Below are 18,994 nucleotides of genomic sequence, written 5' to 3' on the forward strand. Positions count from 1 at the left end.
GCCAACTTCCTACCCAAACAGACCACCTTCATCTCAATTTAAAACATATTTTACTGCAAGACCATCATTATTAACGTGGTCACTATTATCACAGGGGCTTAGAGGCAAAATAGTATTTGAAAACCAGATGCTTGAAACTTTAGTGAGGCCAAAATCTTCAGGAGGCTGAGGATTATATGTAAAAACTAACCTATAATAGGTAAGTTGCAAAACGACTTGGATAAATACATCTGGACTGATGGAGTTTTTTTTCACCAGTTCTTTTCCATATCCATCATATGTGTGTATTAGCACATCCAGGTTTTCCATCTCCCTAGAATAATAAAGAGCAAAAACTTGATTAAACAGGTAATTGGAGAAAGCACATCATTTCCCATTGAATCCTTTTTATTGCAAGCAAGTTAAAACTTGGTACAAATAGTCTATTACTGATAAAATAATAGACACATACACAGAAATTTGTTAGGAACAAAATTTTAAGGAGGAACGAGTATGAAATGACAAAAATATTGCTAATTATAGTCAAAATATAAGAAACTACGAGGAAAGCCATGACTAGCTTAAAAACTGTTATTTGAAGATGGGAAGAAAATTTGTTTACCCCCTTTGGAAACACTCATTTACTAAAGGGAAGTATCTCCCACTCGTTTTTAATCGGATTCTTCGTCCATCTGCACACTTAAAGAGGTTTAATCGCAAATTTTTCCCAAAAGGGTGTAGATGAAGATTTAGGTATTCCCCTAGCTACGTTTAATTTGATTGTTTATTCATTTACATGCGAAATATATTCTAATAATGTTTTTGCAACTACTTCAACTTTTAAATAGATATGTAGTCTTAGTGTTTGTTTTTTTTTTTACAAAAAGTACATAATGTTAGGCGTAATTCAGAGATTTGGCCTCTAGTACTCTACCATCTGAGCTAACTGGGCCTGTTGCCTAGTTTTCCACCTAAAATGTGCTCACCAACTCTATTAAACAAAAAATATTTATAATTTTGACGTTCGAAGGAGTAGGATATGGATTCCCTACCTCTTGTGCAATTCTGGTTAATAGGTGAAAATACTTAAAAGAATAGAAGAAATTAGAAACCATCACTGTACAAAACAAATATACTCAAACCCTTTACGGCAGTGAACGGTCAGGAACGGTCAGTAAATAACATATCTTTTAAATAGCAATCAAAGCTCTAAAACATTGAAGTTCGAAAATAAATTCCAAAATGTCCACTTTGTATCATTATTACAAATATTTCAAGTTCATTATATTTCAAGCAACACATTTATTAATGAAGGGAAATTTTTCACAAAGAAAAATCATGTGTAGTGCTGCTTAACTGATTCCCCTGTGCTTGTCATGATTGCTGCGTTGGGTTTTAGGTTGCCTGATTATATCTACTTATTCTTTTTGTTAGGGTTGCTTGGGTCTAAATAAAACCATTAAATAAACAAATTTATTTGGTATCAGAAGCCACCGATGTAAGTTAACCAACAATTACCTGGAGGGCTAACAATCTTACTTAAGAAAAGACGAACTTCAAGAGTCAAGCTAAACTGAGGAAAGAACGTCCCCTTGTTGAAAAGTCAGAGAATCTGCTATGCACTAACCTTATGATATGGGTCAAGGGTAAGAAATGTTCATCATTTTTGAACTAATAGAATCAGATACAGAAAATTATCTGTGTTCTTAAAAATATTCAGAGAGAGTGTGGCTACTATGAAAAACAAGTGTTTTTTAGCCTTATATAATTTAAAAGCATGATGGAAGAGACATTGAAAATCCTAGGTCATGTGGTGGAAATCAATAAAGCATGTTGAGTTATAAATCTGGAATCGTGAAAAACCTTTGTAAGTTGGTGACAGTTTTACAGTTACCCAAGCTGCCATAATATGTTGCTAAAATGAGACAACCCAATATAACTTTAAGCATTTGAATAGTAATAAATCAGGGAAGAAGTAGATGCTGTGTCGAACACATTATTTGCCTCATAAGGAAGCAGAGGGCTAATTTTCTGCTGGTACCTATTCTCCCCAACATATATGCTGCTTTAAAGGAAGAACATGCTCAATGTGCAATAATATTAAGCACTTCACCAAAATCTGCAGAAGCATGGCAGTGAGTGGTGTTGTTTACGATGGCACTCAAGAGATAACTTATCTTTGGTAGTGAAGTTGAAACCGGGAATAAACTGATGTAGTTCTATATGCGACTGGAACAGAACTTTGGCAACTTCCTTAGCTGTATGTCTCTTTTGAGCTGAACATCAAATTTACTGGTGATACAGGCATTGAGTTAAAAAAAAATATATACTATCTTACTATCTTAGTAAGCTTTCAGAATAGCCAAGAATAACGCAAGCCACTCAATGTCTCACCATTTGCTATGGCTCAGCCATACCTTTTTTTGCAATTGCAGCGTGTCATTCAGCTTTAAAGATGGAGATACGCAACCGCAAGCATTTTGTATGTTCAAATGGAATTTCACACCGTTAATTATGTTGAAGGCAACAAAGATTTGAACTTATTCAAGCTTATTCTGAAAATCGAACATTCTTCAAAAACCAAAAATGTTGAAGCATTTAAAGGCATAGGGAAGATTGAAACAAAATGCAGGGTGCATTTGAAGGACAATGCAATACCATCTGTAAGCCCATCTAGAAAAATTGCGCTAGCATTGAAAAACAAGCTGAAAGGCAAACTAGACAGGCCTGAGTCCCTTGACATCATTGAAAAAACTAGTGAACTAGAATATTCGGTAAATAAAAAGGTAGGTAAAGGTAAAGGATACGGCATTAGACTTTACAGTCCGTACCGGCGGTGCTGATCTCCGTTTCTTGGCCCTTCAGCCAGGAAGTGCAATGGGGGGTTGAGGGCCAGCCATCCTGTACTTTCGCACACCCTTCCTGTTTACCTTCTCCAGATTTCTTCAGGTACCCATTTAGAGCTGGGTCGACTCTGGCTAAGCTTACAGAGTCACTGATATTTACATTTGGTAAATATCAGTGAAATGGCCAAGAAAAAAGAAAGAGCCGTCAGATAACGTATTGACCATGTAAATCTAGACATAACAGTGCAACAACTTCACTACTTTATCCAAACCTTTGGGGAATGTGTTTCCGAAGAAAAGTTGTATTCTACAAGTGAGGCACTCGATCATACTTCTGAATGCTACCACCCTCTGCTCAATCTTTGTATCTAGCAACTCTCAGCACAATATTTGAAAGCTGTAGGTGAAAGAAATATCCCACTGGTCTGATGTTGCTACAAGACAAGTTTCAGAGGAAAAACAAAGAAAATATTTGTAAATCTGGAAGACATCAAATTCTCATGAGTGACATCTTACTATACGGAGAATTTGAGATAGGGTCACATCACAACTCGATAATCTCCAAACATTTGGGAAATGACAGTGTTTCAGGAGTTTATGTGAAGCCATGACTTTCTATTGTTCGATCCTTCAGCTTTGCTCTCTACTTCCATCACACTTGTTTTTTTTTGCAATAACACTTGGACTGCAGATAAGCTGGTATGCGAGGAAAACAATAAGTTAAGACTTGTCATATTTTTCATCATACCTGTGTCACCCTCTAGAATAGCTTTCTGAACAGTATTAGGACTTCCTTGTTTAAATCAAAACTACTCCTTAGCGGTGATAAAAGCAGGTCATCAGTGATTATCATAGAACAATTTTTTTCCTGTTTTTTGGATTTTCTTCTTCTTCTGAATTTTTCTCTTGATTGTGTCTTTTTTACACATATTTTCTTATTTGATTACTGCAATTTAATTAGTTTGATTAATTAAATGAACATTGTGCAGGTCAGGTAACCTTCTAACAATGATTAATTTCTCAAGGTATTTGTTTTAATATATGAACTGACAAAAGTAAGGGAATTATAATAAATTATTCATTTATGTATACATACAGAGTCACCAATTTTTGTCTTTACCATAACGAGCCTCATTTGTCTGTCTTCCTGTTTGCTTGTTGTGCAAACTTATGTCAAGGTCATATGCAATCATCTTTAACAGAAGAAACATAAAAGGATGAAGTTGATCTTGCCGGGTTTATAATGTAGCACGATGGTTTAATGTGTTTATAGCACATCTGACCCTTTCTGGCAGAAGAAGGTCAATTATGGGATAAGGAAGTTTGTTAGAGGGGTAGGTGTGAGGTGACAAGGCTTTCATTTTCTACTATTTATCTTACTCCTGTGAAACGTGTCTTTTCGCTGTATGTGTATCTGTTTGTTAAGCATTGCTAAAAGAGTAGATCAATTGGGCTAAAAGTTGGCCCCTGCAACCCTCGCAAGGAGAAAAAGTTCAATGGAAGTGAGACAAGTGAACCAAGTTTTGAAAGTATTGTGTGTGAGACCCTCTCTGTCAGGAGAAGTTCAAGGAGAGTACTAAGCGGGGGAGGGTAGAAATGGGATAGAGTAATACATTATACTCCGTTTAAAACATATTTACTATATATTACATCTTGTTATAGGAGAATGTCTAAAACGGGGTAAGGAGGGAGAGCTTTTGGGGTGAGAAATAATAAGGGGGACTTCAGGAATTTTCCCAATTTCTGTCACTATACCTGAATGAGGATATGCAGAATTTATTCAGCAGTTACTTCTTAAATACAATCTAGGTATGTTTATTCTATGCTTACCGATCTAGTTCAGTTCCTATATTATCAATTTCTTGCTGGAGACATTTTTCAAGCTTCCATATGAGTTTCTTTGGAATTTTTGCTGTTCTGTTTTCTACTAAATGTATTTTGCCTGATTCTCTTTCGGCGCAGTTTTTCAAAATGTCTTCTACCATTTGAACAACCACAATACCTTCCGCTGGGGAATGTTCGTAGCACAGGCCACACGAGCCACTTTCCGAGAATATAAACTAGAAAATAGTAAAAAAGTACAAAGTAATAATTACATACTGACCACATCTTTAATAATTTTAGAAGTTATTTTCAATTTCTATCTTAAATCTGAATATCCGAACAAAATCCAAAAGTTTATGTAAAACTTGTAAAATTTGAGTGTTTTTTTTTCTGGAAATAAAAAGAGGACCAAAAGAAGTTAAATGCCGTAGGAAATAAAGAATCTTATATTTGACTTTTAACGTTGGTTTATGACCGCCAATCAGTAGCACAGTATATATCAACCAACCCAACTTTTTTTTAACGAGCTGCCGATTTTTTTTCATCTAGCAGCAAAACTTGTATACGGTTAACACGTTGCAGACCCAGCATAAAACAAATTCTGATCTTTTTAATTTTACAAATAAAAGAGAACTAGCAAAACAATTGCTAAAAGGTAATAAAAAAATTACTCGGCGCTAGGAAAGCACTTTATCTCTTCCAGGGGCTAAGCTCATGAGCTAATTTTGACGGAGGTGGCTCACCTGCCTATCCAAAGTAAGGAACCATTTGTCTACTTTGTATTGTTTACTGATTTTCCCCGGCCACTTCACATCTAAGACGTAGGAAAACAAATTTGAAGGGAGCTCACTCAATCAGAAATCAAATCTGTTATTTTTAAAAGGTGTCCTTTTTAAGTGCCAAATCGATTGTAGGATAACATCCCCTCCTTCCATGCCTTTTTTGTCCCTGGGCATCCCAATAACCCTCCTTGGTATCCAAACAAAATATTGAAATATCCATTTTGTTCAAAATAATCAAAAAGTTTGACATTTATGCCTTTGTGTTGGACAAAACCTCACCACCCTAGGAACTACTGCCCCTAATTAAGTAAATTATATAAATTCCCCATTATTCACAAAAATGTTTCCACGAAATCCCTAAGAGGGTAACCTGAACGACATTATATGCAGCCCGGTACCCAAATAGAGCCTCTGCAAAGTCCTTGCGACGACTTGGGAAATTGGGTTAGAATTTTTCTGGATGGTTGAGGCAGGAAGGGAGCAAGTGACTCCAAGATCAATGGCTGAACGAGGTAAAAATGAGATCACTAGCTAAGGCTACCACATCCAGGGAAACCATTGAAAAAGCCACCACGCTTGGGGAAATTGACGGAAAAGTTACTGCATCCGGGGCAACGGATGCATTGGCAGCCAACTGCGTTTGAAATACCCCCACTACCCTTAAGGTCAGAGGTAGAAGCCACTCTGAAATCCCTCCAATCCAACAGAGCAGCCGGAATAGACGGTATACATGCAGAATTGCTCTAAGCAGAATCTAAAGTTGTCATTGATCTGTACCATCGAATAGTAACAGACTTATGAGAAACAAAATAATACCCGAGTCTTGATTGACATCTGTGATAGTCTCTTTGCACAATATACGATCTAAAAGTAATTTAGACAATTACAGATCCATATCACTGACTTGCCAATTTTGGTTTTATTATCACTCTTCGCTTTTCTTTGAAAAAACAATTTGATTTTCTTTTTTTTTTAGTTGATTTGATGAAATTCTACTAAGGCTTAAAGAACAGTCTACGGGATGGGTTATTAATTAGAGCTAACATCTAGTTTTAAATTATACGGAATGGCGTCTAGAAATCTACCAATCAGTATTTTTCTTTTGTAATTAAATTTAATTTCTGCACTTAAGCGTGTCGTTTACATGTAGATCTAGTTGGAATTCCACGTCGTAATAAGTACATAGCCAGATTTATTTGTTTCTTGTTGGACCAATATGTAAATGCAGCTAAAGTGAAGGTTCAAGAAATTCTGAAAAATAAGGGATGCTGTGATGCACAGAATAGAGGGAGAAACTGCTCATGGTTATATTCATGGCATTGGTAATTTCCAAGACTTGTTTCTTTTTTTGTACGGTAGTCCACTGAAATTTGTGTAGTCTCGGATCAAGTTTTTATCTGATCTCAACTGGACATCGTGCTTGCGGCATATCGGGCCCAATTGCTTTATTTTCAATTTTTCATTAGGACTTGCCATCTCAATTTTGAAACTTCATTTTGTACATTTTAATAACATATTTTTTTAACTAGTGAAGTATCTTTGCGTGACAGCATTGGTAAAATAGCTCTGAATCCCAAAATATATGTTTTTTTTTGTATTCGGCAAATGCATTTCACATTTTGTAACAAAGAACCTCGAACTTTTAATTATTAACTATTTATTTTGAATTTCAAAAGTCTCAGCTGCTACGAGGCACATAAAGAAAAAGAGAAAGCTATGATCAATTACAATACTGACATCGATAACTGCTAAAACTGGTGCCATATCAACACATTAATTATGCTCTAAAAACGCAGTAACGGCTACATAAACAACAACAAAAATAAAAAAAACACATGAAAAAAGAAAAACGTACAATCAATTACTATACCGACATTGATAACTGCAAGAACTGGTGCACATTATCAACACATTAATCAAGCTATAAATAAACAATAACGGCTTAATAAACAATAATAAAATGGGAAAGTACATACAAAAAGAGAAAGCTGACATTGATAACTTCTAAAACTGATACCATATCAGCACATAAGTTAAGCTCAAAATAAACAGTAACAGCAACAAAAACAATAATACAAATGAGAAAGCAAATAAAAGAAGAGCAACCTATGATCAATTACAATAACGGTATTGATAACTGCAAGAACTGGTGTCGTATCAACAAATTAATCTTGCTACAAATAAACAGTAAAGGCAATATAAACAATAACAAAAATGGGAACTCCGAAATATTCGGAGTATTTTTAGTTAAAGTGTAGTTTATATATATTGTTTTTGTTCACTGCTTTATAGAAATTAAACCCGTTTTTTCTTTACTCAATTTTTCGTAAAGAGAGAAAGCTATGATCAATTACAATAATGGCATTGATGACTACTAAAACTGGCGCCATATCAACACATAAATTATGCTCAGCATAAACAGTAATATAACGGCAACATAAACAGTAACAAAAAGGAACAAAAGTATAATGGTGAGTACCTGCATTGTCTTATTGAACCATCTGTTTGTCGAGTTCTTTGATACTCCTCCACCATGAATCATCTGCGCCATCCTTCCACTTTCAGAATCTGTTCCAGGATTATCATCCAAACAGATAATAAATGCTGCACTTCTTATGGTGCATACATTATCATTATTCTGCTTATCTAGAAAAATACACAGTTTCATTAATTTCTCATTTAAACAAAAAAAAATTGTTGAAATCTGGACTACAACATGGTAAAACATGTAATTACAGTAATTACAGAACAATCAATCTGTCTACCTATTGCGTAAGCCTATCTAAATTTTCAGGATTTTTGATGACGCTAAAATTCGGCTAGGTTGTGGGGGTAGTTGTACCCCTGCCCTATAGCAAATTACAATTTTTTTTTTACTTGTTGTCACGGTTGTGTTATGATCTGGAGCGTAATTTGATATAGGGCAGGGGTACAACTACCCCCACACCCTAGCCGAATTTTAGCGTCATCAAAAATCCTGTGAAAATTAAGATAGGCTTACGCAATAGGTAAACAGATTGAATGTTCATTTTGGCCCACCATCAAAACAACAAAAGGCCAGAGTAAAGAAAGAAGACGAAAAACAATTCTTCACTAATAAAAAATTAAATTATATACACTATGTACACCCATAACACCTAAATTACGTGCAACGGAAGTATGCCTTTGCCTTTATGGTACTATATAGCTCATTTTTCACTTTTTACTTAGTCATTTTTACTTTATCACTTAGTCACTTAGTCATATTTTACTTAGTCACTTCGACTTGGGAAAATCAGCTCCAACTTCCCCTCCCTTTCCCCATTATTCTGACGAAGTTACGCACCTTGTTATGGTGAGTAGTTTTTGTATTAGTTTATGAGGGATGGACGAAAAAAGCAAGAAACCAAAGAACTAATTAAAATATTGATAAACTAAAATAAAATAAGGATAATATGGATAATTTACTAACTCTATTCTTTTTAACTGATTTAAGCTAGTCAGTGTTGTACTTTTATTATGATGCACATATTTATTGTATATATGAAACGAAAAATTTAATTAAACGACAAAAGATAAGGAAAGCAATAGCCAAGGAAGGTAGCAAAACTGACGTTGCCTTTAAAAAGGTTTTGAATAGGTTTTGACACTTGCATTTACAAATAAACTTTCCAAAAATGTATTGAGAATACTCAAATAGCAGTTATAGGTAATAATATAAGTAATAACACAAATTTAAACCGAGTATATTAACTAGAGTTATTAAGGCTATAACTATTTACATTAATAAGGTACTAATTACGCTAACACCTTAGTACCGTACTAAATAAGTTATTCAGAATAAGGTACATTACAAATAAGTACATTACTAATTACGCAATTATTTTATTACAGCTAATTACTTTAATTATTTTGCTAAGTTATTAAGGCCATACTAATGACTGAGAGAGCCTATTTGGCTCTTCGTGCCAATGTAATCAGGTTATGTGAGATTTACTGCTCCAAGAAAGTCGATTGGAAATCACTCACTAAACTAATCCAGCTATCCAGCCAGCTAACTTGTTAATAATTAAATAGATACGATGATATATTTAATTTAGCTTTCCAAAAATAATTAATATTACTTTTTAAGTTTTCGCCTTATTCTGTTCCAAATTTCATCTGCAAACCATTTTTTTTGTTCTAGCTTTAGGCAATCAAACGTTATGCTTCAGACAATGCAAGACAAAACCATAATCATATTTTCAACTTATAAACCTGAATCTAGTCTAAACTAAAGCCAGGCCTAAATGATTATCCTAAAGCTGACAAGCCAGGACTCAAACTTTTCAGGTTTTTCCAGGCTTTCTCTAGTCAGTCACAAATTACTAGCAATTAAACCACAATCTAGTAAAGGCAGATTTTAAGCGTCTTAATTACTGCTAAAAAAGAACTGGTAACAACTATTTCTTATGACTGCATAGAGAAATAAACCTTGACCAAAGCAAATCATTTAGAAACCTAAAGAAACAATGAAGGCTTATTTTCAGTATCTCAGTTATTGCTAATAACTGTTAGCACCTTTTTTTTTTTTTTAAAGCGGCATAAGAAATAAATTTGAACAAAAAAAAAGTGTTGTCAAAAATTGTTGTCAAAAGTTCGTAGAAACTTTTGTTTTGCTTAGAAGTTTTAAAAATTGAACCTTAGACATAAGAAAACATATGGAAAAGTATTAAAAATTCAATTCAGGAATAGGTAAAATGTAAAACGAAATTGTAAAACTCAAAGACATCTTACAAACTGCTAATCTATAAAACAGAACTATAAAGCACTAAAATAGTCGATTTCATACGAGCGTAGTTTATTTTATATGCCTATTTGTTTTAATAGTATACTTTATCTGTGTTTAATAATGAATGGGTCTTTTAGTTTTTTTTTACACAGAAAATGTTAAATTTTAAAACACAAGCAGTCTACAGTAATTTTTTTGCAAAATTGCTAATATACTAAACAAAATAATATGCCAACGGTCTTAAAATGCTTTTTCTTCAAGAAAGTTTGCCAACAACAGCTATTATTAACTTATTTGATTTAGGAAAAGACATATTTTTGGTAAAAATCGTCGGTCGCAATCTTTAATAGGAAAGAAAAAAACTTAGTTTTTTATATTGGTTTAAATTGCCATGAGTGTCGACACTTTTCCTAATTCAAGGTGTTTCTATAATCAAGCTTGTATATTTTACTACTTTTTTGTTTGTTAATATAAATTTCTCGAAAATTTCAAGTCAGGAAACATGTGATTTCGAATCATCAAATATAGCATTGAGTAAAAGCGATAATATGCATACAGCCTACAAAAGGTAATCTATTTGACAAATAAATTGACGAATTAGGATTAAGATAAAACAAAAACTAAAAACCTTTTGTTTTTTATTTTCAACCTCTTATTCTTTAACAGAAGTCAAATATATATTTTTTTTTATAAAATCAAACACGGAGGATTTCAAAAGACTTTCACAATTAGGAAGTATTTCTTTGATACCCAACTGCCATCTATCTTTGTTGTGACATCACTTCTTAATTCTCCAAATCAATTGGTTTGTTGAACAGGGTGTGTCAATCAAGGTGAAGAGGCAATTCCCACATGTCTAGATTTTGAAAGCAAACGTTTTTTTTGTAAATTCTGTTTAAGTAAATAGATAATATTCTGTTTTTAAATGAATATTCCTTACAATTTCATGTTTGGCGCCCCTGAGTAGTAATCTGAGTTACGAAGGGACTTAATTTGTTTTGTAAGAATCTGCATTATGGACATGATATAATCAGCCTCCTTGCTTTTTTAAGGTTTTGGCGTAATTTTTACCCGGATTCATTTTTAATACTTCAATATTGGTAGGCTAAGAGTATCTTAGGCTAAGGTAGGTGGTAGGCTAAGGGTATCTTAGGCTGTCTACAACTCAAATTTAAGATAAGAGTAACAAAAAAAAGTCCAAAGTGGTTATAGATATATAAGCAGGAGATATGGAGGAGTACTCAGTCTATGCAGTATTCTCCAAAATCTCTATATTATTACGAAATTCCGTACAGTTATTTTATTTTCTTATAACTTTACCTTCTTTTAATACTGTTTTCTAAATTTTACCCCTTTCCTCTGAAATTGTTCGGTCCTCTTCTAAAACAACATACCAAGTATTTTTCCTGGGCATGAGGAGGTTCCTAGGGTACCACAAACTTTGAAAGGTAAGCTTAAATTCAAAATATTAGTTTATAATGTTTATCTACTCTATTGGTTTTTTAAAGCTTTTCGTTCGTAAAACTTCTTTTACGCCCTTGAGACAAATCCAGTTGCAGGGCTTTATCTGCTATGTATTAGATTTACGATTTCATCGTCAGAAATCAAATATCCTACATACCTATAAGATAGCACATACGATTTGAATTCTGTCACTTTAAATTTCATTCTGAGAATTAAACAAAAGAAAAGGGGGTAGCATCATGAAAGGGCTATAAAAGACTGCAGCATAATGCTATGCACATGATAAATAAACACTAATTCAATTTAATTGTTGTTTTTGTTCATTACATATAAATATATTTACACCTCTTATTCATTTAGATTCTCGTATTTTGTTCTTTACATAAAGGCTAAGCAAAATAATGCATAATGGCTAAGCAACATAAAGCCTATAGGAGCTATGTGAAGGCTCAGCATCATTCATAAATTTTAAACCACTAGCATAACAAAATGTTTAATAAGAAATAAATTCAATATTTGAAGTATATGTGTAACAGATGGAGTAAAGATATGAGCAGTCGTGTTAGAAGTACTTGTGGCTGGATTAGTCACGGTAGTAGCAGTAGAAATCGTAGTAGTAGGGCTCAGACTTATCAGGTCTTTCTTGAAAAGCAAGATGTATCATTAGGAAAATGGGAAATGTTTGACTCTGGATAATTTTTAAAAGGCTAAGGTGCTAATGTTATATTTCGGGGACTATTGAGGGATATGTTAAATTAAATCAAAAGACACTATTTGCATCTGCAATATCTTAAAATCAGCTGAGGGTATTAAGTTTAAATTTTCAGGGAATGTTGAAAAGCAGTCGGAGGGCAAACACTTCCTTTCTCATGCCTTTATTAGCTGCCCTTCTTCTAAAGAAATTTGACCGCAATTTTGAAATAGTCACCCTGTTCAAAATAGTCCAAAGATCAAAAGTCTATGCCTGCGGGGATGATATAACACCCCACAGACTTCGAGGCAACTATTGAAAGCTTAGATAAGTTGTCCATTGTTCATCAATAAGGTTGGTCATTGGGAAGGGGGGGGGCATGTTTTGACCTCGAGTCTCCAAAAGGGCTAATAGTATTAAAATAAAACTTTTAGAAAATGTTAAAGTGGGTGTCAAAGTCAAAACACACCATACGCATGATGGTTGTCTAAAGGGTGAAAACAAATATATAAGAAACAACTAACGGTTTAAGTTGATACCTTCAAGGCATGTTGACGGGGATGTTGGAAAGAGATCGGAGGGCAATCAGCTCCCATCTTGCCTTTCCAGATGGCCCCTTAACACTGAATAAAATTTTGAAAAGCTATTTCACTCTAAATGATCAAAAGGTTTAACCATCATGTCTCCAGGGATGTCATGCCCCCCACAACCCTTGGGGTGGGAGTGCTAATTATACTATTTGTCAATCTTTTACTTGCAGATTTTATCAGAGAGAAATGGGGAAATTTTGATCCTGTGTGTCCGAAAATACTAAAGTACTGAGGTGAATTTTCGGGGATTGTTGAACTAAACCAAAAGACATTATTTGCATCCCAACCAGCATTTTTTCTACAGTTTTGACCAAAATTTGAACATATTATATTTGCAACCAGAATTCTTAGGAAAACGGAACTTGTGAAATGATCACCAGTTGAGGATTTTTCATGTATTCCGTTTCAAACATCATAAATTTATTTATTTTCATTTCCAAAAATCAAATTTATTTCATTTATTCATTTTTTTTTATTTCATTTTCATATCAAATTAATTTCATTTCCAGACATCATAAAAATGTAATTTAAGCGAAAGATTTTAAAACAGGATACATTCCTGAATTATTATCTACGGTGGTGAAGAACATGAAACTAACGAGATAACGATGGTAAATAATTTATATTATTGCCGATTTGATCAAAAAAGGGATATGCACATGATAAATAAACACTAATTCAATTTAATTGTTGTTTTTGTTCATTATATATAAATACATTTACACCTCTTATTCATTTAGATTATCTACGGTGGTGAAGAACATGAAACTAACGAGATAACGATGGTAAATAATTTATATTATTGCCGATTTGACCAAGAAAGGGCTATGCACATGATAAATAAACACTAATTCAATTTAATTGTTGTTTTTGTTCATTATATATAAATACATTTACACCTCTTATTCATTTAGATTCTCGTATTTTGTTCTTTACATAATAGCTAAGCAAAATAATGCATAATGGCTAAGCAACATAAAGCCTATAGGAGCTATGTGAAGGCTCAGCATCATCCATAAATTTTAAACCACTAGAATAACAAAATGTTTAATATGAAAGAAATTCAATATTTGAAGTATATGTGTAACAGATGGAGTAAAGACATGAGCGGTCGTGTTAGAAGTACTTGTGGCTGGATTAGTCACGGTAGTAGCAGTAGAAATCGCAGTAGTAGGGCTCAGACTTATCAGGTCTTTTTTGAAAAGCGAGATGTATCATTAGATTTTAAAACAGGATACATTCCTGAATTATTATCTACGGTGGTGAAGAACATGAAACTAACGAGATAACGATGGTAAATAATTTATATTATTGCCGATTTGATCAAAAAAGGGATATTTCTTAAGATTAAGTGATCTTAGATATACTTCCTTCCCCACTTATTCATGATAAATAAGAGTCAAATTTCTGTTCCTGACTTCAGTCTGATAATGTTTACATATTTGTTCGACAGTCGTATTTTTGCGAATGTTTAATAGTCTCATAGCTTTATGCTATAGTTTTATATCGACAGAGCGTTTTACTTAAAAGTTAAAACAATTGCTATAAAAGAAAGTCGAACAAAATATATTCTCACAGATATAGACATATTCAAATAGCACGGAGCAATCTTTAATTAGGAATAATTTTAGACAACTGATTTTACATGTAGAGTGTCTTTATAACCTTGTCATGCAAATATCAGCAATGACAAGATTCGAGATTCATCTCTGAGTGGGAGGACATCTATGCAGCGGCTCACTCGAAGAAAGATAAACGTCTATCTACTCATAATTTTAGACAACTGATTTTACATGTAGAGTGTCTTTACAACATTGTCATGCAAATGTCACCAATGGCAAGATTCATACCCGCACAGGCCTACCAGACGTCATCTAAGGTATGAACGATGAACATGGCAGTACCTAGGACATTTCCTCCGCAGGCCAGTATATACATTCAAAATATTCCTCAACTAGGAACCAGAAGGCACCGGGTACAGAGGAAGATCAGAGAAAACGTTCCTTAGGATGTACGAGGGTCACAGAAGAGCTTTTCAGACGAGTTTCACCCCTGAGTGGGAGAACATCTATGCACTGGCTCACTTGAAGAAAAATTAGAGACTATCTGCTCATATACCCCGTTTGTGCGTCTGGAGGCACTAGTGGAAATAAAGTCTAGGGTAAGGTCTATGAAAGTAAGTTTAGCACAATCGACATGGTGTTTATTTTCTTCAACAGGATACGGGAGGATCTAGATTTCAAAAGTTTTCATCTTGGCTAGAAGTTCTTAAACTCTTTTCTGTTTCCTTAGAATTGACTTTTGTGTTCAATGACCTACTTTTTCGGGAAGGCAAATGCCAAATGAATTATAAGCTTCTACAGTTCTAAGGTTTCAATCTTTTTCGAACTGCGGGAAAAAGTCATTTCGAAGCTAAGAAAAATATCTGAAGATGCATCATGGTTTTTACGATTTTAGAATTTAGATTCAAAACCTTTTTTAGTTTTATGAATCTTCACAGCTCAGGAAAGACCAAGAGAAGCCAAATTTTTACATGTTTAATATTTGCTTAGCGTTAATTGCATGGAAATCCATGGTCTGAATATTAAAATATTAAAATTATTGATTGCCTGAAATATGGACAAAAAGTATAAATACTTTTTAATATCTCTTTCTGTTTCATAAATTTTAATCATTTGTTGTTTTCAGTAAATTTGCTGATTTTTTTCGCTTTTGGATACATGCCCAAAATACTAGGATAAAAATTTGGTGGTTACTGTCTTAGAAGGCAAATATTTTCATTAATCATGAAATTTTTCAATTAACTCTTTTTCAATGACTATATAGTCATTGGCAGCTTTTAAAACTTTCTTTGAATAGTGCATCAGATATTTTGTGACAGCCACATTACCTATCAAACAGAAATTTAATCATGGTCAAAATTGTTTGGAGACTTCCGAACCCCACTCTGCACTAATTGCACAGGCTCTTTGGACCTTACTGACCTTTTTGATCTCCACTCTGAACTTCACATGTTAATTGTTCCTTTTAATAGTTGATTCTTAAAATTAAGTTTATTTTTAAAGCTAAACAGAAGAAAAATACATAGAGAAGACATAAATGTGTTTCAAGTCCCCCCCCCCCAAAAAAAATAAAATATTGTGTCATGTGGCACATTTTTGTCTAGTAGCAAATTAAGCAATATTTTCTAGTAAATAGTCAACTATGAATAATCTATCACTAAACATTTTTTTCCGAATTATATTAAAAATTAAAGAATTATTTTTAGTATAAACAGCCATATTATCTCAAAATATGTTATCAATTAAAGTTAACCCATTACTTTCAAAGCAATTATGAACAATATTTAGTTCATTTGATTTTATCCACTATTTTGTTTTTGTTTTTTCAGTGCATGGTTCTATGAAAACTAGGATACTAGTTGGGTCTTCCTTTAAAATACTTTGAAAAGCCATATCTGAGGGCAATTTTCAAGTAGAATTTGTGGATATTATTTGCAGATTTTATCAGCAATTTGCATATGGTTTTTTGGCACTATTTGAACAGAGACTTTCTATTAATTAATTACCACGTTGCAACGAACCGGTAACTCATTTATTAAAAAATGAGTATTTTACTTTAATAAAGATATATTATCAGCTTTTAGGTTTATTAATTACTGGTATCTGTTCGGATCAGCCATCAAAAGGCTTTGCTAATTGTTTGTTAAATATTTAAAAAATCTTACCTTTCATTAGATTTTCAAAAAGGGTAGCTGAGTGTCGTCTCTCGGCTGCTGTAAGAAGACCCACCTTTTCTTGTTGTTGTTGGGAGCTTTTGTAAATTTGGGCTAGCTCGAGATATAAGTCCTCAAATGATAGGGTAGACTTTTCGGTCATATATTGCACGACAAAAAACTAAAAGTAAAGTTAAGTTTAATTTTTAAAGCCATTGTTTTTCCGTTAAAGTACGCTATAATCTTAAAAATTGCTTTCCCAGATGTTGTTGGGACAAGAGTCCATTGTTAGGTAATTCCTTATACAAGTTTTTATGCACGTTAAGCAGTGGTGGGAGTGGTCTTTTTGAATAATCTTAGGGAGAATATTCCCTTATCCTCAGCGCACACTCCTCTTTCCCCCTAATCTATTTAAAGCTTAACCCTTTGCCCTCTCGAGTGTAGTTCCGAATTACTTCAAATGTTTTCTTTTGACCTCTTCCTTTTTCATTTGGAGACAATCTGCTTTTCGTTTGACCCGGATGGCCATACGAACGGGTGGACGGATGGCCAAAAAACTAAACGTTTCTCAATATTCCATTTTTCATCTGTAAGACGTTGTATAGCCATCTAAACCAAGGTTTTATTATAGCTTTGGAAAGTTGGACCGATCCATCGTTCCCATAGAACTTAACCGTCAGGCAAATGAATTCTTAAGACAAGGCTTAAAAAATCCTTCGTTAAAACATAGCAAATCTTCCTCAAAATTGTGAACAACTCATGTTTCTGTGTCATGCTTGACCTATGTCATGACTATAGCCTTCAATAGTCTAATCTTGGTCACATTCTTGTTTTCTATCCTTCTGAAATTCATTAAACAGTAAAACCCCCCTGTGCCTTAGTAATACTATTTTTTATATCTTCACTTATGTACCATCTTATATAATAATACTATATTAAAAGGAAAGAAAAGTAATGTTACCTAAACTACTATCAGGGTCATGTTGAAGGAGTATTTCAAAGGACTCTGTGGAAAGTTCCCAAATAGGGTGGGTAATCCCTCCTCGGGCTAACTTTTAAAAATATTTTGGACAAAGTAGAAATGTCGGATTAATACATTTTAAAGGAATCACCTCAAATATCAAGTCACGAAAGTCTGTGAAAAAAAAATACTGTTTACTCTGTTATAATTTATTCTAAAATTTGTGTAACTATGCTTTTTAAAAATGTGAAATAATAAAAAAAGAATCAAATTTTATAAAGAAATTATCCTTTGAAGGAGATATAACATACTGTTTGTCTGTTCCACCTTTATTTTGCTCTGATTACACAGTTTTTACCAGCTCCTTGTCAATATTTATGACTTAGTTATCTTCAATACAAAATACCAACAATAAGTAATTTGAAATATTAAAAAAAAAAAACGAAAAAAAACTGATATTAATAAAATATTGACAATCTAAGGGACAATAGATTATTTTACTACTCTAAGAGGTATCTATTTTGATCAGTTTTTACTATTTTTCATGCATAGGTAGCAGCACTGTTTGCTGTGGAAAAAGACCATATGTTCTTTAGGTATATGGCGGTTATAAAAAAAAATTACAAACATATAAATCAGTGGCAGGATGATGAAGAATTGTGTCGAAGCAAGAAGCAAATAAATGCTTATCTGGTAATCCAATTTCCATCGAAACAACTTCCAAAGCTTTAGTTATTCAATTTTGTTTTGCTAGTTTCTGTTTTTGCTATCTCAACCTTGATTAAATATCATAGTATCACCCAGACCTTGAATCACTATGGAGTCCCCCTGGAGTTCCTCCATGGAATATCAAACTGATATCATATCATCTTTTAATTGTTTTCCATTTTTAACAGTTAGATATTAATTTGATATCTGAGCACGGTCTCTCCCATGCGTTGGAAAATTCAACCCATTAGGATAAAAAATTTTCTTCAAATGTTATTGAAAATTGTCCAAAACCGTAAAAATTGCGCCAAAAAATTGGTTATCAGCAAAAGGTACTGTGTGCAAATCGAGGATAAAAAAAGCTTATCAACCAACGAAAACACCAAGTTAAGTTTTTTTTTCCAATAAAGCGCAAGAAAACTGGTTCGTCAATTGGCTGATTCATTTGCGTCCCGTCACATTTGATGCATAATGGAATCAGGGCTATAAATATTGGTGACCAAACTATTACGATCATGTACCTAATGAATTTTTTTTTCTTTCAATCATCATACGATCCCTTTGATCTTTTTTTCAGGGATTTGTCTCACAATACTCGGATGTCATTTAAAACATTCATGATATTATATAAGAAAAACAGTCCCTCTAAGAGTGGTCAGACTTGGCAACTAAGTAAATCTTGCC

The 18,994-nt window shown here is 33.4% G+C and overlaps 1 protein-coding gene across 1 annotated transcript in view; it reads right to left on the reverse strand.

Annotated features, from left to right (window-relative positions):
* LOC136036659 (choline O-acetyltransferase-like) overlaps positions 1–18,994 on the reverse strand; it is an 88,153-nt gene that overhangs the window by 37,140 nt on the left and 32,019 nt on the right. The window contains exons 5-8 of the mRNA XM_065718960.1: positions 16,654–16,822; positions 7,911–8,077; positions 4,656–4,885; positions 55–313 (exon numbers count right to left, since the gene is read on the reverse strand). Of these exons, the coding sequence (XP_065575032.1) occupies positions 55–313; positions 4,656–4,885; positions 7,911–8,077; positions 16,654–16,822 (825 nt within the window). The remainder of the gene's footprint in view (positions 1–54; positions 314–4,655; positions 4,886–7,910; positions 8,078–16,653; positions 16,823–18,994) is intronic.

The sequence above is a fragment of the Artemia franciscana genome, chromosome 15 (genome assembly GCF_032884065.1).
Source record: "Artemia franciscana chromosome 15, ASM3288406v1, whole genome shotgun sequence".
Taxonomy (NCBI): Eukaryota; Metazoa; Arthropoda; class Branchiopoda; order Anostraca; family Artemiidae; genus Artemia; species Artemia franciscana.